This window comes from Talpa europaea (assembly GCF_964194135.1).
Source record: "Talpa europaea genome assembly, chromosome: 3".
Taxonomy (NCBI): domain Eukaryota; kingdom Metazoa; phylum Chordata; class Mammalia; order Eulipotyphla; family Talpidae; genus Talpa; species Talpa europaea.
Genome location: NC_140069.1, coordinates 48,462,741 through 48,485,566, shown reverse-complemented (window position 1 = coordinate 48,485,566; position 22,826 = coordinate 48,462,741). Strand labels below are relative to the sequence as shown.

The 22,826-nt window shown below is 35.9% G+C and overlaps 1 protein-coding gene across 8 annotated transcripts in view; it reads right to left on the bottom strand.

Annotated features, from left to right (window-relative positions):
* EYA1 (EYA transcriptional coactivator and phosphatase 1) overlaps positions 1-22,826 on the bottom strand; it is a gene marked incomplete at both ends in the record, with an annotated part of 296,030 nt that overhangs the window by 103,435 nt on the left and 169,769 nt on the right. For 2 of the 8 annotated variants that reach the window (XM_084229160.1, XM_084229167.1), the window contains 4 exons: positions 6,890-7,031; positions 10,554-10,699; positions 11,023-11,092; positions 21,981-22,058. In XM_084229160.1, coding sequence (XP_084085286.1) covers positions 6,890-7,031; positions 10,554-10,699; positions 11,023-11,092; positions 21,981-22,058 — 436 coding nt within the window. The remainder of the gene's footprint in view (positions 1-6,889; positions 7,032-10,553; positions 10,700-11,022; positions 11,093-21,980; positions 22,059-22,826) is intronic. The other 6 variants (XM_084229164.1, XM_084229162.1, XM_084229165.1 and 3 more) reach the window with 3 other exon arrangements.

Sequence of the window (22,826 nt, the reverse complement as noted above, 5' to 3'; positions counted from 1 at the left end):
AAACTATCTCATTTCTAAAAGACTTCTCCATTGTAACTCTCTTTTTAGGTCAGTTAATAACTTTAAAAATAAATTACATAAACTTGTCCAGGGATAGTGTATCACAAAGATTTTGCTTTCTTCTTGTCACTGTCCAGGGTTCCTACTGAGGAAGGGTGGTTATCTTGTCAACCGTAACAAACAAGAAACAGTCTTGCTGAAAGACCTTGTGCCATCATTCTCTAGGTGCTAAGCAATTGTATTTTAAAATAAATCAATCCCTCGAAATTTATTAATCCACCTCTACTACATCTTCATAGTTAAGAACCCATGATTTAAAACATGATTTAAAATATTAAATCAAAATTTTGTGGGTGATTTAACTTGGCTAACACTGCCGCACTATAACTTCAAAAAAAAAAAAAAAAAAACCTTTAAAAAAAAAAAAAAGGATATCATGTAGGTCAAAGGTCTACTTCACAGAGAACAAGGAATCACACTAAAAACCAGAATCCAAGTCAACTAAGAATGCTGGAACCTGCTGGGGCCTGTCTGTACTTCCCAAATTTTAGAGCATTTTCTAGCACTTACTGGGCAAGCAGGATGCTATTTGTCCCTCGTGTATTTTCACAGAAGTCCATTTGCTTTCCTTCCCTGGCCTCTTTGCCATGGGCTATGTCCATCATCAGGCACGATCTATGTGGCAGAAGTTAGTGCAGCTCCCCAGGGAAAAGTCTCTGAAGGCCAGATGGGCTATTTAAAACCAAAGTTTTCCTCTTCTCTTCTAAGAAGGATTTTCAATGACCAAGTTTTCCTTTTGATCCCAGCAATAGTTTTATATTCTATAGAGAATTATTTAACTTATATAGAAAAGATTGCAAAGCATTTGATTCATCTTTCATCAACTATTTCTACATGTTTTAACTAAATTCATATAGACAATAAAATGGGGATTGATCACTGATTAATTAATGCTATTACTAGATTTCAAAAAATTTTCATACAATTTTCAATGACTTGTCATTTGAAATAACACAGAATTGTCAAAGGAACTGAAAGGGATATTTTATTAAAAAAATCAACCTAAGTAAAAATAAATTCTAGAAATGTAAAAGAGCCATGAACTAAAATATAAATATTGAATAGACTGGCAAAGCAACTGAGAAATTTTGAACATTACTGCAAGCTGCAATAGTTATTCTTCAATTCCAACTTTTTTGTGTAACTTTATACCAGAAAGTACGAATATCAAATGCCTTATCATAGTAGATTAAAAAAAGAGGTCTAAGATACATTTTCTTAAAATCACCTATTTTGGAGTTCGGCATTTTCCTCTTAAAAATACCATTTCTATCTATAGTGAGAAACTATTACATTTTGCTAAGCTATTTTGAGGTTCTAAATGACTAATCAATTGAAACACTGCAATTATATATTTATAGACAGGCAGACCAAAGGAAATAAGGGTGATTTCCCTTATTAGACTATTCCCACTTCACAATGAACCCCAGATAAGAGAAAGACATATTGAGATTTAGAGTTGTGCCCTTAAACAAACCTCTGTCCTACCTTCCTAACTTACCATCTCTCCTCACTAGTTTGAACTACAATCTCTTTAACAGAATAACATTATGTACACAGAGGGAGGTTAATTTTGTGTTATTTTCCTCTCTAAGTGAGAGCAGTAAAGCCTAAAGAAAAATAAACAAAGTGGAGTTTCCAGAGCCTTCTGCGTTTCGTGCATGAGCATCTGTGTAGTCGCTCCTATCTATCATGGCAAACCCTGACACCTTTTTGGTGCTTAGTGAAGGTAATGTCCCGCACAGCCACAGCAATTCTGGGGCAATAAAGCACTCAGAAAATCATCCAGTACCATGGTCTCCCCTCTGCCTCCCACTGGCTCGCCCTACTAGTGTGGCAGGAGGGGAGACTGCTTTGATCATATTATGACAATAAACTAATCAGGAGTTGATTTTTATTAGGCTAAATTTCCAATCCATTTCTCCAAATGCAGAGAATTAGAGTTGTTATCTTAATTTCTAACTCCCAATGGATAAACCTCCCCATTTCTAACAAACATTTGTATATTTTAGTTATATTAAGGGTGTGGAGATGAAAAATATGAGTAAAGATGATTACTGTCCCCAACTGCCTAAAATCATTGCAATTAAGTACCTACGGAAAGCTGGGTTTTTCTCAAAGCTGAAGCTTAGCCCAGTTAAGTGACCTAATTAAATTTTAATTGATTTTCTTGTGTATAAAAATCTTTTATACTTCCTTACCTCAAAAAGACTGCTAAACAAAATTTCACTTTCTTCATAGGACAGCCTCAAAATGATGAACACAATTTGATTCCTGTGGTAGATGGAACGTTTAAGTCTATATATATGGGATGTATGGGGTGCAGAGGTAAATGAGTAGTGATGGTTTGGAACTTACATTTGAAAAAATTGAAACTAATAACTTGATTTCAAGTCAGTGGTTTCTTCTACATAAAAAGAGAATAAACTTGTTGATGACCCTGGGCAGAGAGTCTGAAATTCCTCAATAAATCAAAGGTTGATGCTGTTTCTCGTAAGTGAGTTTCTTTCCCTTACTACACGCACATACAACACCCTTTCACTCTTACTTCAGTATCCTTTGATTGGTGAACAGTTCTAAAAATACTACACCATCTGCATAATTTACCTATGACTCCTACACCCACTTTATCCATCCCAATGCAAGCATTCCGCTATCTCATTTGCATAATGTTTGTCAATGGGGTGTGGAAAAAAGCCTCCTCACCATTCCAAAACTTCTTTGAGAAATACTGAGGCTATCCTGGAAACCAAAAGGTATCAAAAACTATTAGCAAGGATTTCATTTCCAAGAGGTAAATTCTAGAGTTCTCTATGAACAGAAACATTCTGTCCCTCTTAAATTTCCTTTTGTAGTCTTTCACTGAATGTACAAAAGAGCTAATTAAAGTAAAAACAGAGTTTTCCAGCAATCTTGCAGCAAAGAAGAAAACAGATTTCCCAATCCCTAATGTTTTCTTTTCTGGACTGTTAGTATCAGTGTATATAAAATGAAAATCCAGTCTTTGCTTGGCTTAAAAAAGGCACATGCAAGAAACCTGCCCTGGATAGAAATGTTGAATGCTGGCGCTGAAAGGATCCAGAAGGATCACCTGGACCAAATAAGGACACCAAGCCTGGCTTAATTCAGAAGGTTGGGCAGTGGCAAAATATCTGCAAAGCACCTGCTAAATATTCCTTAAGTGTCATGAAGTGTTAAAGCATAGATCAAACTCATAAGCAAGTTCTCTATAAGTTTTTCTACAGCTTCATAGCTGGCATTTTTGACTACTTGTATAGCTAGTTATTTAATGCAATGTCTCAATTATTTAGAGAGCAAATCTATCCCTTCAGAAAATGTACACAATAGGCAAGCACATTTTGAATGTTTGTAGTTATTCCTAAGAGCCTTCTCTATAAATGTTATAAGTGCATGTAGAACATAAAGGGGCTGACAGTTCTAAATCATACTCTGTTTTGATGCAGGATTTCATTATCCAAATCCAGCCATAAGGAGTCTATATCATATTATGCATCATTATCCATCATTATCCATCATCATATTGACAAGTTAAGTTTCAAGTCAATACCATTTTATTATCTGACTTGATATGTGGAAGTCATATTATATCCAATAATCTAAAAGTGAGTCAATTACCATTACAATAATACCTCAAGCCAAATGCCATATTAAATATTACCTCAATCATGGAAAATGGGTTCTAAAATCCCACTGGAAAAGACTTCAACCAAGACACACACACACACACACACACCACCCCCCCATGCCCCCCCAGTGAGCCCAAATGTAATGAAACCTATGGGGTAGAAAAGCAACACAATCTTTGGTGCTATTCATGTCCTTATTTCTTTTTTAAAATAGTTTTTTCCTCAAAATTAAGATTCTTTTATCCTCCTTTATTTCTAGTCCTCCCTCTATTCTAGCACTATGCTGTACTCAAATATCTGATGGTCTTCTTCAGAAGTGTTTCTGCAACTAAGCTTTTGGTGTGAGTGGTGAGTAAGATAAAAATAAGTCTCGAGAGCAGTATTTCTCGTATTTTTTGTGGTGTAGGACTAGTTTCTCTCCCTAATTCTTCCTGGATTGACAATTTAGCAAATATAATTGGTATGTATATTAAAAGAATGAAATGAAAAAAGAAAAGACATAGTGAGTACAGGCCCACTTCTTGAAATTATTCCTTGACAGAGCCAACATAAAATTGACTATTTTTTTAAACCTTAATATACTTTCTTTTTTCTTTTATATATATATTACATCATTCTTCCTTCCTGTACAATGTATGTTTTCTCCTCTCAGGTGTAGTACCCATACAATTTTCATGACCAATTCACTATCACCATAGTCCCTTGTGCTCTTCCCTCCCCTGTTCTGTTCCCTCTCCCTCCTCCTCCCCTGCAGAGTATCCCTGACTTATAGTTGCCTGTTAATGTTGTTTTTTAATTTATTCTTTCTTTACTGATTCCTTATTTGGTTCCCCTACATTCCTCCTATAAGTAAAGCTACCCTACCAAAAAGTTTCTAAATGCTTAACTCACAAATTTTGCACTTAGCTCAGTATAGACTGGTAACCAAGAGCCTGGCTCAGGAGGCACACATTAAGTAGCTGGCCTCTCGTGTTTCCTTCTACTCTTAGGACCTGCTTCTCCTCCACGCGATCTGGATGCCAAGTGGGTAATTGACGCTCTCATGATTCCCTGTTAATTTCCCTTATATATAAGTTCTCAGAAGACTTTGCAATTGTATAACTTATTTGTCATTCCATTTTTCCTGTGCAAGAATGAATGCTCTGTGAGCAAATAGCTTGTTTTCCATTGATCTATTTCATTAGAATCTATGGCTATTAAATTCATTGATGGCATCTCTTCACCAGTTTTTGTTCTATCTCTTTACTCAACAGATATTAATATGTATAGAAACACATTTTTCCAGAAAGGCATAAAATTTTTGGATTCAGGCACATAATGTCCTTCTAAAAATACGAGATAGTTCAATTTTGCAGCCACCAATTAGATCAAGATTTTATAATTCAGATGAATGGATATGACCTGATAAAATTTTAGTTTCCTATATAAGGGAAAAAAGACTCTTAAAATAATAAACTGGAAATACAGTTATAAAATATCACACAGAATTAATAACATTAATATAATAATAAGACAAAGATGATCATCACCCATGGAAGAAAAAACTGTTTATCTTCTCCATTTAAAAGAATCCACATGCAACAACAAAATCTTATACCAAATGACAATTTTTAAAAGTAAACTTTTATCCAATTTGATCACTCTAATACATAGTCCTTCCTTGTGTAAATATATAATAAACCCTTACAGAGTCCAAAAACATTTACCTAGAAAGTGCACTTATATTTACTCAAAGGAAATAATTAGGGATGCACATAAGAGAGTAATAGTATTACTATAGATGTTCAATAATTGAGGGATTAAATAACATACCTATGAATCCCCACAGCCAGTAAAATGATGCTACAGAACAGAATTTATTGACAAGATATTTACATTATATTTGTTACTGAAAATGATAGATTACAACACTATGTTACACAATATGGTCACATACTAAATATGGAAGAATATATATTAAAGTGATGATAATAAATGTATTTGGGGGATATATGATTATATTTTTTGCTTCATTATATTTTCTATTTTATCTTCAATTAACAAATATTTTTATGGTAATGAAGAATTAGATAAAAGATATATAAAAGATAATGATGGGCCTCACTTGCAGCCTAGGGGTTAAGTCTCAGCATTTATCACTGCTATGGCCTGAGTTCAATCCCCAGCCAGGGAGCTAATCCACATATGGCACAGAAGACCTCTCCTGTCTTGCCTGCTCCTCCTCTCAGCAGTGTATTTCAGTAAATCCATCTGGTCTGATCCCTATTCTGTCTTTGGTGAATCCTGTCACCCCCTGCACCTGTTGCCTACATCCCAGTTCTTCTACACAAAAATAAAAATAAATAAATAAAAGATAAAGACTCAAAAGAACTCCTTCAATCGAAAAGTAGTAATCACAGATTTAATTCAATTATGGTTTGACACTATTAAAAAGTACAATATGATGTGTTCAACTGATCTGTAGTACAAACAATTGGCAGATTTGTTTAAATTATATGAAAACAGTTTTCAAGTACTTTACAGACTTGTGATAATTATTGGCTCATTACGGCAATGGCTACATATTCTTGAAAACAGCTTTGATAATGTAAACTCAGCTTTCATTCCATCTGACTTCACTTATGTTATGTTTTACCTATAGTTTCAAAGTCAGAACCCAGGGACAAAACCTTGGAAGTAATATCTTGAACATGTGTTGAGTGACTGTCAACTTGACCTCCTGGTCTTTGATTGATCATTTAGTCAGCACATAATATGTACTCTCTTTTCAGAGTTGTGATGATGAAAATGAAGAAAACACCCCTTTTTAGAAAGCTAGGCTGGACATCCATACCAAACTCCAGACCTTTCATATATAACATACCACAATATCTTACATCACATCTTTCATCCCTTTATTCATTGGTAGAAGCAAAGACATAAAACATCACCTTCACAAAGGATCTTAGAATTTTTGGCAAAGAGACTTAGAAATCATTTAGTCTCACCTGATGGTTTTATAAATATGGAAATTTAGGTTCTGAAAGTAGGTAAGTGAAGGGACAAGCCAGAATAGGCAACTTGTCTTTAAACCCAATCCACTTTCCAACATCATCTACCAGTTAAATCAAACATCAGGTTCTACTTTAGAAAGTAGCTAAAGTAGTACAAGGTTAAGGAAAGGTCAAAATCAGAGTCCATACAGACCTTGCATCTGGTAGCTGTAGGGTGCCTGTCCAGGTTGAGGGGTGCCAAAGCTCGTGCCATAGCTGAGAAATCCTGTTTGTCCAGGTGACTGAGATTGTGACAATCCACCTTCAGTCTTGATGCCTGCCCACAATGCACCTAAATCAGTTAGTGATAGCTTATCTATCTGTTCATTTTCAAATGCTGGCAAATATACAGAAACACTCCTATAACTGCTCAGTCACAAATACTTCCCAATATTATCTCAATAAGCAAGACTATATATGATTAGAATAAAATATCCTAAACTCTAAAATATCCTAACTCTAAAAAAATGATTACAGATCCTATTGCGTATTCATATTGTTATTTCTTGTTTTCATGAATTCCATGATCTATAAAATTTAACTCCAGCAATATAACTTCTACACTTAGTTTATTGTTTCATAAGAGCTTAAGATCACCTCCTTTATAGTTATGAAGTGACCATATTCAACCTTAAATTATTCCAAAAGTTGCTACACTGATAAGTATCAAAATCCCTTTTTTCTAAAAAGTTAGTAATGAGAATCTCTAAGCCTCTCAGCCTTTCTTTTTTCTTTCCTTTTTTTTTTTATTTTTACTCTCTACGGGATAACTGATTTTAGTACACTCATTTTGAAGTCAGAGGTAGCAATATTAGTGACAAAACTAAATAACACAGGGGAAAACTTTCTCCCAAATATCCAGATCCTATCAGAAAGTCAGCACAAAAGCAACAAATTATTAGTCTTGAATCTTTGCAACAGCATAGTGATTTATAAACAAATGAAGTTGATCAGTAGTTCCCTTTTTGTTTCTTGTAGTTTCAAATATATATCAAGTATAAATGTTTTAAGTGTAGCTTAAAGTACATTTGCTTTTTTATTAATCCATAACATAAAATAATGTATGTGTGCTTCCAAATACTTCCTAAAGTACAGGCTGACATCCTAATTGCAGGACTTAGGTTTGGCAGTCTTGTTGTGCAGGGATCAACCCTAGATCATAATTAAAGACAGTCATGAAAGTTAACAACTGTCCTTAATTCCCACAGAGGGTGGGGAGGAAACTTTCTGCCAAGGGAATTCACATTTTTGAATAATTTTACTTTGCACTTAAGATAAATGGTATCTTTGCAATCTAGAATACACAGTAGTCTCACTGTTTATTTCCATTTTAGGGGAATTTCATCAGTAGATGAAGTTAGGTAACCTTCCTAAGGCAGTAGAAGAATCTGACTCTTGGCTGGGAGAGCACACTCTAATTCCTGCAGTATCTCTAAATAACCTCATAAAGACCTCAACATTTAAATCTCAACAAAACCTTAACATTTAAAAAAGGGTATTTTACCCTGTACAGGCAATCTCAAACCAATGGATAACCTATCCCTCCAATGGTTTCCTAAAAACACCTGCCCTAAGTTTGAGGGCTCTAGAAACCCCTTCTTTCCTTCCTTCCTTCCTTTCCTTCTCCCTCCCTCCCTCCTTCCCTCCCTCCCTCCCTCCCTCCCTCTCTTTTTTGCTGCTATTAGGAATTTTCCCTTCTCTCTTCACTATAGTAACACTACAGTAATCTGCTTCCAGTTTTCACCTGTAGCAGCTCTATTTTTAACCAGGACTTTCAAAAGGGAATCTTTGTGATAAGAACAGCTTAGGAAATGTAGGAAGAAGGAGACGACAATTTAGTCACTTCTATCACCATGGTTTCTACCTACAAGCTGGCAAAATCACCTCATTGGTCAACTCCAACCAGATTCAGTAAAGAATAGCATGAGATCTTCTTCTCCACTTATCTATGGTTCTTTCTATGCAAAGATTTGCCTATCTTTTCTTGCTGGGTCAAAGTTAAAAGTCAGGGGACACAGGACCATGAGAAAGTCTGAATTGCATTCTTCCTTCCTTTCACGGGGAGGTTGCCATATTTTTTGATGCACTGGCCCAAGAACAATACAGACCTACTGGGGGCATATCTTCTTTGTACTCAAGGTGCAAAAAGAGAAGAAAGGAGGTGATCAAGAGAATGCTAATAACTGGGAATCATTCCCAGACTTTTAAGTATGGAAGGCCCTATCATGAAAGTTCTTCATATGAGCCATATTCATATCACCTCCAGATCCCCACCTACAACAAGAAAATCCCCATCCTCAGCCATAGTTCAGAACTAGAGGAATCCCCACCCTATAGCTCAGAAATTACCAGAATGCATAGGAGGAAAAGAGGAGAGGAGTTCTGTGAGTGGCAGCCAAGACAGCGACAAAGTAGCACCTTCCCTTGGTAAGTCTAAAGTAGTTCACTGTTGTTTGTACTAGAAAATACATTTCATTTACACTTCAAATTATCAACTAACAAATAAATTTTGAGAATACACATTGGGAAATAACAACTCATTACATAATTTAAGCTATATAATTAAATCATAAGTTCTTTTTCTTCTTTTAGCACAGAAATAGTTTAAAATAGTATCTTCTTTATCCTCAAGGTGCAGAAAGAGAAGAAAGGAGGCAATCAAGAAAATGCCGATGACTGAGTAAAACCCTGAGTAAAAGTTATAGAAAAGAAGGATAATTCTAGAAAGTCCATTTTAAGGCTGTTTGTAAAGTCGGTAAGCACCTAGCTAGATAACATTCAGTTCTGATAGATTTGAAATAAAACTATAAAGGATGAAGTCATATATAACTTAGATGCTAATTTCTGTGCATTTTTCAAGATATTTACTTATGGCAGGATGTTATTTCTTTTAATATACTCCAGAAATTATAAAACAATAAAAGAAACATAATTAAAATACTGAACACAGAAATATGATTCTGTGCAATAAGCACAGAACCACTTATTATACCAGTCATTTCCTCCAAACTTCCATGAACATTTCCTTAAACACTAGGTTTTATTTTTTCTTAATGAAATGTCAATAATTCCTACTTTTCTACTCAAATTACAATTCACTCAAAGTTGTAGTTGTAACCCAGGTAAAGAAAATGCATTTTGAAAATCTAAGATTTTTTTTAATTAAACTGTGGTTTTACAGGGTTTATTTTTAATTTGCAGGTATTGACCCTGCAACAATTGAGTTAAATTACACCAAGATAAAGATAATCTCCAGGTGGGAAGAAATAAATGGGGATATGAGCTTTGTTTCCTGATTTCCTCTGTAGAGTACAGCCCAAGTTGTGACATGTAGATCATTTTTCCAAAGGTTGATAAAGCTGAAATTCAATCCTAACACCAGCACCCTCAAGTTTAGATCAAGGGTTTGTTGAATTCCACCTGAACTTCCCTATCATAGGTAGGCATCTGATAAATAGGAAATGAATCTTCACCCCAAAAGACTTTATTCACAGACGTTTTATTGCAAACATGCACCTAAATATCTGGGATTCCAGATTCAAGTGCTCAACTGGCAAATTAAGAACTGAGACATAAACAGGAAAAATGAGAACAAAAGGGCATAGAAACCACGCTGTCTATTTGCCACCTCTGCCCTCAAGATAAGTAACCGCCAGTTCTTGCCATGCTCATCAAAAACAGCTCTATGAAGAATTTTGACACAAAAGGTAATAACACTTTTGAAAGGGGCCCAAGAGCATGGGCTTTAACCGCTTTCACACATACAGGTAGGCCCACGAGGTAATGCTGCTACTAAAATAGCGGGATCACTCACCATATGAGGAAATTCCGTATGGCTGTCCCGGCTGTGGGTACGTGGCATATGCTGTAGCTTGTTGCATTCCTGTGGTAAACTGTGTTTGCCCATATGCAGCCATAGTTTGTGAGGAAGGAGTAGGGAGAATATGTGGGTATGGTCTGCTATTTGTCAGGAATGACAGAAAATAGAAAGCCCATGCATTAGATGGAAACATGCAAGGTAACTGATTAACAACCATATCACAAATTTCAGTAAAGATTGTCTCTTAAGTATAACTTTCAAAAAGCACATATAAAATACTGAAATATTTCAGCGTTTCTACTAGGTGATGCACAAGGTCAATTAGTGTAAATATATTTAAGGCTCTATGAAATGTACTTTAGTTTCAACTAAGATATAACATGTGGGCACAAGACATGACTTGAAATAAGGCAAAAGACTACTCAGAAAAGCAACGTGGTGAGTAAGAGAAAATACATCTTACTTGGAAGGATATATCTGTGGTGGGGAAAACTGGTGAGTTGGTCTTGGGCTGAAGCTACTGCTCCCAATTGCTGGAAAAAAAAATACACAAAAATCAAAAGCAAAATACAAAATATATGAAAAACACTGATACAGTTTGAATTACAGTCTGAGCTTATGAAATTATAGACACTGGACCCTTTTGGCCTACAGAAATGCAATTGTACATTTCAACCTAATAGAAACTTAAACTACATTATGGAAACTATAGGAAATGATTAAATGGTTTTAATTTGAAATTACCATTTAGAAAACATAGTTGCAATCTTCTTAAGTACTGATCAGCATGCTGAAGTGGTTTTTATGATAGCAAGATTTTAAAAGTACAAGGAGTCCTGGCTACTGTTTGGAAAGACTTGCTGCAAGAGGAGGGATGAAGTTGAACTTCAGAGCTGGGCAGGACTGGAAAGGTCATGGATCTATTGTGCTCAGCAGGAACACACACACCTGTATTATACACACAGACTGTATTACCAAGAAACACAGTCTAATCTCTCAGGTGAGTGGAAATAGGGCAGATCCTCATTTGCCTGCACTGATTTAGCAATGTTTTTAGTAAAAATGCATTCCTATAACTATCTTAAATTTCTCAAGTTACAAGCAAAGCCTGTTATTTGTTGTGCTAAAATGGGTGTTCCTGTGCCTTTTAGTTAAATACATTCAACTTCAGTGTTCAAGTAAAATAAATTGTTTTCCTGAAGTTGTTAAAGCGTTCAAGGAGAATTTCATTTCTTTTTAATCACATATACTTCATTCAATACATCTCTCCTCTCCTATCCAATGTTCTTTCAGGCTCACAGGAAAGAGGCAAAAACCCATTTTTGCTAAATAAAGGCCTTGCAATGGTAGTTCTCAGGCTCTTTATAAATGAGGACTAAGTACATATATAAATATATTGACACACTTTTATAAATATATACATATAAATTTACACATACATATATGTAGTACACATGCAACAAAAATACACTTACAATGTTTTAATTTTTGTTTTCACTCAAACTCTCCCTAACATCTACCTGGCTAAAATTTTCATATCCTTTGGGTACTATTATTATAAGACATAATATGTTTATTTTCTTGTTCCACAAATAATCAATGTCTTTAAAGGTTATATACTTATTAACTGTATTAAAACCCTTCATGAGATTCCATCAATCAAGCTTTCATACATTTTTATGATGTCACATGAATACATTTATGCTTCTCCAGTTTAATTTTCCACCTGTGTTTGGGACAACAGTGGTAGAGCTGGACTAGAATCTCAGAATCTATGACCAAACCTCTCCTTGTAAAGCAAACAGGCCTAACCTAGTGACAATATTATAGACCTAGATTAGTACTTCTCTTGCCAGCTGCCAGACTTCAGCCATCTGGCTGTGAGCTTGGCAGAGACAGGCTCCATATTAAAAAGTGGGCAGGCCAACTCAGCTGGTGTCCCCTGTCTTTTGGCACATGTTGAGTCACTACTCTGCTCCAGACGCTGAGTTAGATGTTGCAGATATAAACATGCAAAGCTAAGTTCTGTCTGTCACACATGGAGAGGCTACCATGCAAACAGCCAAGAGAGGATTAGTTAAATATTGCAATTTATAGAAGGGAAGGATTAAGAAGAGAATACTTGGACAACAAGACTACCAGGTCCTCTGTGACTTCAACATTTTCAAGGCAAAGGGCAGAGTAGGTTTTATCCAGCAGAGTTGCTGGAGGAGTAATAACCTGCCTTGGCAATGATAATTACAAATAAGTTTTAAAGGATCTGTTTGAGCCACTACTTTTCATTCTTTCAGGTATATACCTAGAAATAGAACTGCTGAATTACATGGTATTCTCCTTTTAACACTTTTTCTTTTTAACAAAAGGTGGTATATATGTATAGTGGAGTATAATCCAAAAAATTTTTAAAAAGTCTAAAAAATAAAACAGTAACAACAGAACCAATGCAACCTGACGATAGAACAGTAATCCTTTTTATTCTTTTCTAGCTCTATCCCTGTAATTTTTCAAATTGTGGGAGAGCCCATTAAAAGATCATAAACTCAACTTAATAGGCTGCACCCAGAAATTTTTACAAACAGGATAACATAAAAGAAGATATCATGATTACTATGCAGGGTACAGTAAATGTGTGTGGTTTTGATTAAGATTATGTGCACAGGATATGTGTGTGCCCATTAAGAAAGAGATTTGGGAGGCTGCAGAGTATGAGAATTAAGCACAGGTTTTTGAATTAAAATTTACTTTCAGTCCATTCAAGTTCCATCTCTTCCATGTGGTCTAAATTATTTGATCCTTCTGAGTCTTGATATGTTATCATGTAAAATGATGGCAATGATACTACCACTACCTCATAAGATTACTGTGAAGACTAAGTGAGATAATTGACACAAGTGAATAATACAATGTGTAATAAATATTTATTATCTCATATTTGCAGATTCCCGCTATTTTCATCCCAAATTTGCCCTTTTTTCTGTTTTTTTTTTTTTTTTAAATTCTACTCAATGAACAACATCACTTTGTGTTCAGCAAGCTATTAGAAGGTATATCCTCTGTCCCCATTTTAGGTATTGAAAAGACATGCAGTCTTCCCCTGCTATCCGAAAGTAGAATAGATTCATGTTTGGTGTGACTTGATAGAATATTTTGGAGGTCTGGGGACATTCAATAATTTTCCCATATAAATTAATCATAATAGCATTCCCAGATCAAAAAGTTAACCTACTGAATAGTGGGGAAAATCTGTAACACATGAAAGCAAATAAATAGGAAAATTGGTATTTGAACCCATATCTACCTGACTTTTTCCACCAAACCATATTATCTCTTGACCCCATACACAGAAACTAGAAACCTCAACATCATCTCAAGTTTCCCATCTATTTGGTGGCTCATAAGTCCAGAAGGTGTCTGTTGTTCTGTCCTGCACACTCCATTCTTGCTCTTACCCTTGTTCAGGCCCTCTGTATATCTCAGGTGGGTTACTGCAATCCACCCAGCTCTCCTCCCTATGTACCCCCCTGCCCAGGGATGGTGCCCCATCACCCTTCAACACTCACTACTGCCACCACATTGATCTTTCTTACATGGAAACCTCTTCGCATTCATTTTCCAGCTTGTAATCTTTGAATTGCTCACACTAATCCCAGGATATACTGACGACATTAATTCCAAATTTCTTGGCTGAGCACACAAAGAGATTCAAGCTTCCACTCCCCAGGGTTTAATATTATGTAGCCTCCCTGGAGCTGCAGACTGCCATACATACCAGCATTTTCATATCTGTCTCAGTTGTTCTTCAAACCAGACCCTTTTGCCTTATAATATTCCTCTTTTCTGTGCCTGATAAACATATTTCTATTGGGAATAAAATACCATTTTCTCCTTAGGATTATGACTTCTTTCTCTGTACTTCCTTGGGTTATTACACATATTGACAATGCAGCACTCATCACATCCCATTTTGGTTAGTGTGCACAGCATGTAGATGTTAGTTTCTTCTGCTACTGTGAGCTTCTGGGGTCAAGGACTTCCTCATTCTCTTCTGTTTCCCTGGCCCCTTTTAGGGTCTGTCATGTGGTAAGTCATCAATAAACACTTTTTCAATAAGAACATGAGATCTAGGCCATAAGCAAAGTAGACTGTTAAGCCATATGTCTTGAAGGAGGGCTAAATTATTTTATATGTTATTATGTCATGTATAAACTTATATAATGAACCCAATTTAGCTCTTTGATAATACAACATGGAACTGAATAGTAATTCTTATGAAATTCCTGTGAATCAGAACTTCTGCCTGTCTGTCCACTGCCTGCCTATGTGCACCTAAAATTATTAATTTGTAATGTCATAGAATAAGGTGTAGCTTTTGGGCTTTCTATAAATCCAAATGCCTGAGATTTCTGCATGGCCTAAAGTAAAAACTTCCATTTATATCTACAACATTCTTTCCCTGAATTTCCTAAAAATACCTTCAGCTTTTTAAACAACAATCTAGACATTCAGATTAATTTTCACTGCATTGGTCCAGAATGTCCTGAAGCAAAAAGAATGCGCCCGGATCATTTATCAAGGTAAATGAAATGGTTATCTTACCATCAGTTAACTCCAAATTATATATGTCAGAACCTTGAGGATCCATGGATAACTAATACCTCTGTATCTGTTTTAGCACATTTGTTTCTTATTATTACTTTCTTTCTCCTATTTCCAATATATAGGTTAAAGAAGCTCCCCAAATCTTGTTGTAAAAAGGGAGAGAAGAACCTAAGATAAATAATATTCAGAAGCTTCTAAACATACTGGGAGAGTCATTAGAAATCTCTGAATTAGCAAAGTCCACTCCCAACCCCCTCCATCCCCGAGGCTCCTATTTTATTAATGTCAACATCATCCCACCTGACAATCCAGATCTAGTAAGTTTTGATTCCTCTTTCCCTCATACCCTTTTATCAAAGGTCCATTCAGCTCTCCCTTGAAAATAGAGCACGACAACTTTTCAATTCCTTTCACTCACCATTCTGTTCCAGTCACCAACATAGTGGCCACCAGAGAATGGCAGGTGGATACACCCCATAATCTCACCTTCATTTCCTCTCTCCTCCACTCCACGCTACTAATAAAACTCAGTCTTACTTATTCTGCTTCAGTGGCTCTTCTAAGAAAGGCTCAGGCCAAAACAGTCTTCTTTGTTCTGAATCAAGGAAACACTTGTGTACCTACTTCTCTGTGTCTTCTCCACATGCATCTCCCGTATAGCATTTTTTACTCAAAACAAATGCTGCTCCCCTAAAAAATATACTAGATCATGGCATGACCCCCACTCCCCCTCATGGCTATGGCCATTTTTCTGCCCACACATTTAATTAACCCAAACTTATTCCTTCACTAAGATCTCTGTTCAGAGCTTCTCTCCCCTATGATTTCCACTATATTCTTTGACCTACTTTCATATTCTAACACCACCACCTATTTATCATATACTTCTTCCACAAAATGAAAGGTCCATGAGAGTAGGAACCTTGTCTACTTTTTCCTTCTATATTACCACTGCCTAGAATGTTGCCAGTAAATAGTAATTGTTAAATACATAACTGTGAAAAAATAAATCATACCCTGAAAGTTATATATTTTATGAACAATTAAAATAATAAATAAACCATATTTGCCAAGCATAATACTTTTTCTTGTCCAGAAGCATTTCTGCTTCTATCTCCAGTTTTCAAATATCAAGGTTGCATGATCAAAATCATCAACTGGCATTTTATCAAACAAATTAATAACATTCAAGTTTGGAAATGGCAGAAGCATCAGGAATTATTTTGTAATCTCTAAAAACGCCATATTTTCAATTCCAGTTGTACTTAACATCTAAATCATTAACATTACCTTTCACAAGTATATAGTCAATAAGCAGAAAATCACTATATTTCAAGAACATAATAAACAACCTTGTAATTTTTAACTCAAACACCTTGGATAACTAGTTCCTCTCTCCAGTCTCACCAGGTATCCTGGTAAGAGCCCTAGAAAACACTGAGCTCACTGCCTATTTGATACTTTAAGATGATGATGCTTGAAGAACAGAGGAGGGCTAGCTATTACCAAAGGCAGAATGTCTCCATTTCTTCCTGTCCTTGCTCTCTACTTTCTCAAGTCACCCTGAATGGTTGAGACGTAAATCATGGAGAGGAAGTAGAAGTAGTGGCCACAGAGTTAAATAACACTTTGGAGTAAGATGCTTAAGGACTGCTTTCTCAATCCTCAGCTTTCTCTTATAAGCCTGAAGCCCCATTTTCAGTAACTCCAGTGATTGACCAATAGATAGATGATGACTGAAAGACAGATAGATACATACATAGAGAGAGAGACAGAAGAGCAGGAGGAAGAGAGAAGGCAAGGAGGAAGAGAAGAGAAAAAGACACGAAGGTATAACAAGGAGGATGGTAAAAGAAGAACGAAGCATAAAGAACAATAATAAAGGTCCATTCAGACGTGGTGTTCTGTGCTTTCTATGCCTTGACCCAATTCCCCAACTCACTTGATCTTTTCCTTCTCTGTCCAATAGCCTATGAAATCAACCTGTAGAAAATAAGATCCTCTATAACTTCAGTCTCTTCAACAAACTATCCCTCTACCTTCAATTAAGCTCTCTCTAAGCCCCTTACTTCTCCAGCATATCATTTTAAAGTAGAGGCTGCTCATACTCTGACATTCTAGATATCAAAAAGATCTGAGAATCTGCCTCTCATTGCTGCTTCTTCCACAACCATTGATTTTCTATTCTCCCATAAGACCCTTCCTTCTCTGAGCTTCATGACAACCCTAATACTTCCACGAATGACCCATCTCCTAAATATGGTCTTGCATTATCCAATGCTTTGGTATTTGACTGTGATCCCTGACAACTCTCAAAATTATTTGGGTTATATATCTAATGCTTTCTCATTGTCTATGAGTTTGCTCCGGTCTCCTACTTCAACAATAACCTCAAGACCACATCCTGGACTTTTTCTAACCTATTACATAGTCTCAAACCACAACAGCATTGACTGAGTCATTTGTTTACTTAAGAAACATTTACTGACCATTGCCCATGTGCTTAATCCATGATGGCCACTGGGAACATAAGTGTGAACAAGACAAACAGATTTTCTGTTTCACAGAGCTACAGGAGGAAAGACAACAAGGAAAGACAACGAAAATTAATTTTAACAGTAATAATGAAGGCTGAGGGAAGGAAGTACAGAGAACCAACTATAGAACCATGTGGTGGAGGCCAGAATTTTCATTCCTTTATTTCCATCACACCTGTTCCCCTCAATAAGAGACACAATTTTATCTTCTCTCAATTGATTTTCTCTTACTTTCATTTTCTACCTGTTCTGAATACATGAATAATTATTTTAAACCATCCTTTAACTGGGAACTTCAATTTTCTTCCCTCCATATTCTTCCTGTTTATCCTTGAAAATTCTCAAGCCTAGATCAAGATGGGCTGCTAATCCTTCCAGAGAAAAATAATCCTATACTAAAGTCTTGGTGTTCATAAAGCCATGCCTTTGTCTGGACCTTCAGCTCTTATCTATTCTCCTTTTAGTTTCTAAGCAGCATCATGCTTCCCCATTCCTTGAGGCATTTACTTCAATCTTCTCTATTTTTTCAAGCCCATATGCCTGTCATTACTTTAATTCTGAGTCACTTCCAAGGAAAATGTTGAAGTTAGCAATCACTTATTCTTGTATTCAAGAATACAAGTCTGGCAAATATCAGAGTGTCTAATATGTGTCAGGTACTGTTTTAGGTGTCAGGAATATAAGTGAACAAAGAAAGACAAACCTCAAGCATATATTTTGGTGAGGGTGAGAGACCAACAGAAACCTAAAATATAAGTAAACAACCTGGCTTGCAAAGGCCCAATGTGTTTTTGCGGGGAAGGCAAGGTTTAGCTTGTTAGAGAGATTAGCAATGAGAGTTTGGCAACACTGAGTGGGGATCAGGATGTGCCTCACTGGGAGGGTAAGATTTGAGCACAGACTTGAATAGGTGATGAGGGACTCAGGCAAGCTTGCAGGTAAGTGTTTCAGGCAGAGGTGCTACTACACAAAGGTACCGACTGGGGCAAGTTTGACAACGTGGGAAAAATAGGAGGAAGCAAGGAAAACAGGCAACAAGGTCCGGTGGACCTTGCAGGCTATAAACCTGGTTTTTACTCAGATGTGAGCAGAGCCACTGAAAACTGTGAACAGGGGAATCAGGCAGGATTTCCTTCAATGTACTTCCTCTTCCCCTACACCAAACTTATCGGCATTACTTTCCATGCCATGTTCCCCAATGTTTCTGCGAAAAAGTTATTCCTTTTGTAGGCTAATCCATCTCTGGGATTAAGCCACTGCTGTCCTACCAGGGACCTCCTTTCATAGATAGATTATCCTTCTATTTTGCCTATACTTTTTACCTCTGACTCTACAAAGTTGGTAGCAAAAACCACCAGACCTAATGCCATCCTCAACTCTGTATTACTCTTTTTAGTGTATTACCCTTCTCTTCTTCACCCTTGATCATGTATGTGCCTGAAAGACAGTTTTCTCTTCCCTGTCTTCCCTTCTTCATTAAATCATCCTTCCATTCAGTAAGCTTTATAAGCACACACTATCTACTGGAAACTATGTTGAAGACATAGAAACAGGGCATGTGGTTCAATGGAGACAACTGGAAGTAAAGCCCACTAGTCCAGCTGAAACTGCTTAGGGTAAATCCATTAACGCTTCTAATTTTTATTTTTTTTATTTTGACGCAATTTGGCACTTGACAAAATAATTGCAAGAATAGTAGAAAACCTTCTGCAATATCCTTCACCCAAATTCTCTAAAAACTAACATTTTATTAAATTAGCTTTATCCTCTGTTCTTTTTCTCTCTGGGTGTACATGCGTATTTGATTTCCTTTTAACTGCAGATCAGGTGTCCCTACACTAAAATTCCTTAAAAATAAGGAATTCTTTTGCCATAGTACAGTTATAATAGCAGGGAAAACAGTGATGCAATACCATTACTCATAGGTATTTTAAAAAAATGTGTATTACTTAGAAGAATGATTTTTAACTTACATTTTAGAATAATACCTTTAAAAGTATAAATATTGCATATGTACATTGTAAAAATATTTGGGGAAAAAGCAAAGAAAGAAAACTTATTTATATTCCACCATCCAGACAGAGCTACCATTAATTTATTTACACACACACACACACACACACACACACGTGCATGTTTTTTAATGAAAGCAAAAACTGTGATTATGGTAACATACTGTTTTTAATCTGCTTTTTGCTTAATATATTTTACATTTTCTAATGTCATTGTTTTTAAATCTACATATATTTGGATAGCTGTACATGAATTAATCATGTAAACAAGCACTTCCTTGAAATTCTTGCCTGTTTTCACTTCCCATTCAACACTGTCCTGTTTTCATTTTATACTCTGAGCATCTCTTATATATTGATTTTTCATATCTTTAATGTTATATCCCACAAGCTTTAACTGCCTGTACACTTTCAAAATTTCTATTCCAGATTTTTCCTGAGTTTTGATATCTTTGGGTAGATGTAGTCTCACAATCTAACATGCCCAAAACTAAATCTACGATTTTCTCAACCATGCTCCCCTCACATTCCCTCACTCTTAACTTCTCTATACCTTACCTGCCTCCTATAATCATTCGTCAGTGATGATAATAAATTTTACTTCATAAATACATCTTTTTTTTTTTTTTTTTTTTGGTGGGACCCTCGCCGGCGGCCGGGGAACGAACTGGCACTGCAAAGGCTGCGGGCAGCCTCGCAGCCCAGCGCTCAACCGCTGAGCCACCAGTGGAGGCCCCTTCATAAATACATCTTAATCCATCACCTTTATATACCCTTTGGCATCACCTGATGTAGATTTTTAATAATTCTTACCAAAAGTAATGCCAAAAATCAATGACTGGTCTATCAATTAGTTCACCAGCATCTCACATCCTGCTACAAATTTGACTCTGTATCATGAATATGATCACGCAATCCCCTTCCTCTGATGCCTCCCACTGCACTCAGGATAAAATAAAAAGCCACACATAACATACATGCCTCTTTGTAGCCTGATCCTTACTTCTTCTCCAGCATGCCCTCACAGCTCATACAATACACATCAAGAATACTGAACCATTAACAGTTTCTCCAAGTTCTGAGTCTCTGTGCCTTGGTCTCCTCCCATGGAGTGCTTCATCTGCCCACCTTCCCTTTCCCCAGTTCTATATGTGCTTTGTTACTACTCATATCTAAAGGCAGAGTGCAGGCATATGCCTCAGAAATCATAGCTTGGTCAACCCACCCAATCCCATCTATTTTGGGTCCCTTCCTGGATATTCTTGTGCTCCCTGGGTTTCATTCTCTCATTATCAAACTATTCTGGTCTGGTCACTAATTCACCCCATTAAACCCCAAACCAAGATCATTCTCATACAGCAATAAGTCCATGATAGCACCAAGCATATTGCTCGGCATAAGGCAAATTGTAATGAAAGTCTTATGAAAGAACGAATGGGTATAATAATCCTTGTGATTTTCTTATTGCTTCCAACTGGTATTATTAATCTAAAAGTTGTTTATTTGCATTATTTTAATTGTGGCATGTATTAAATAATCCTGAGAATTGGGTTAAATCAATCACAAATTTATGAAAGCACAGACTATACGCGAGAGATTTTTTTAAACATAGAAGATGACATGAAAAGGGTCAAAAGTTTAAGAATTACTTCCGATACAAGTAATTTTTAATATATATAGTCCAAGTTGGCAAATACATAATCACATCTTCACAGTTTCTTTATTATCACAGTCACTTTCTTATTAGTAACTTAATTATCATAGATGTGAAATTGGATATTTTGTTTGTTAGAGGCAAATTTTATTAATATGAAAGATATTAAAAAGTAACATAAGGGGTTAATGATTTACCAAGTCTGGTTAATTTAGATTTACAGTTGACATGGCAATTTGATAGCTTGGTAAGTCTGCTCAGGAGCTGTCAGAAGCCAAATTTTGCCTACCAAGATTTACATTATTAGAAAAATCATATAAATTAAGGGGACAGGGAGTCAATAAACAAAACTTAGAAGGAGAACAAAATCACTTTGATTTTATTTCCTTTATAAAAATACCAACATTTTCAGCAAAAACTTCATCAAACTGAATAAAAACATAAGAATTGCATATATGTGCTATATATTCTCTATCTTATATAATATATACTTAAACATACATGAATGTTCACACACATAAACATATACAAATGCATATGCACATATAAACACACACACATATGTAAACTAGGAAAAATGTTCTGGAATTAATGTGAAAATCTCATATTTATTCCTTACCTGAACCTGAGAAATTGTCTAAAGACCCGTCTGCTGTTGTTGAAACTATTTCACTGCTGCTCATTGGCTCTGTTTTAACTATAAAAATAAACAACATATATCATATATCTAAAAACTATTTGTAAAGGCATGGTAGAGAAGAAATAACATTCAAAATAGTTAAAAATATATCACTTAAAATCAACCTTTATTCATATTTGAAAAAAATTAGATTAATATTCCTAATGGAATCTTTTAAAATATATTTACTTTTTTTTGCCCTAAGGGAATAATCTATTTGACAAGTTACCCTTTCAAATAAACACTTTAAAGTAGTTAAGCTCACTCTTACTTATTAGATTGCTCATTAAAAAAATAATTTATCTCTCAAAATTTACATCATATGAAGTTATTTCCCTGAACTTTCAGTCATTTGCTCAAAAAGAGTCAAAAGGAAAGAATAAAAAGACTTGAAGAATGGGACATAACACCAGCAGGTTTTCACAATGCTCAGGGTCAGGTGTTGGCAGGGGTGACACACATATACTTTCTTGACTAACCACCACAGCTGAAAAACAGTTCTCAGCCTTATGAATTATCAACACCCAGCCATATGTAGCTGCCAATTCATCAGTGTCTGATGTACATTTAGTACCCAAAACACACCAAATATAAATAAAGCAAGAAGAAAATTTTTCATTTAAAATAATACTGATAATTATAAACCAGAGACATCCTGCAGGGGAGGAAGAGGGGGAGAGATGAGAGGGAGGGAGGAAGGAGCACTGTGGTGATGGTGCACAGGTGTACTGGTAAAGGAAATTCTATGGGACTACACCAGAGGCAAGGATGGGGTCGGGGGAGAGG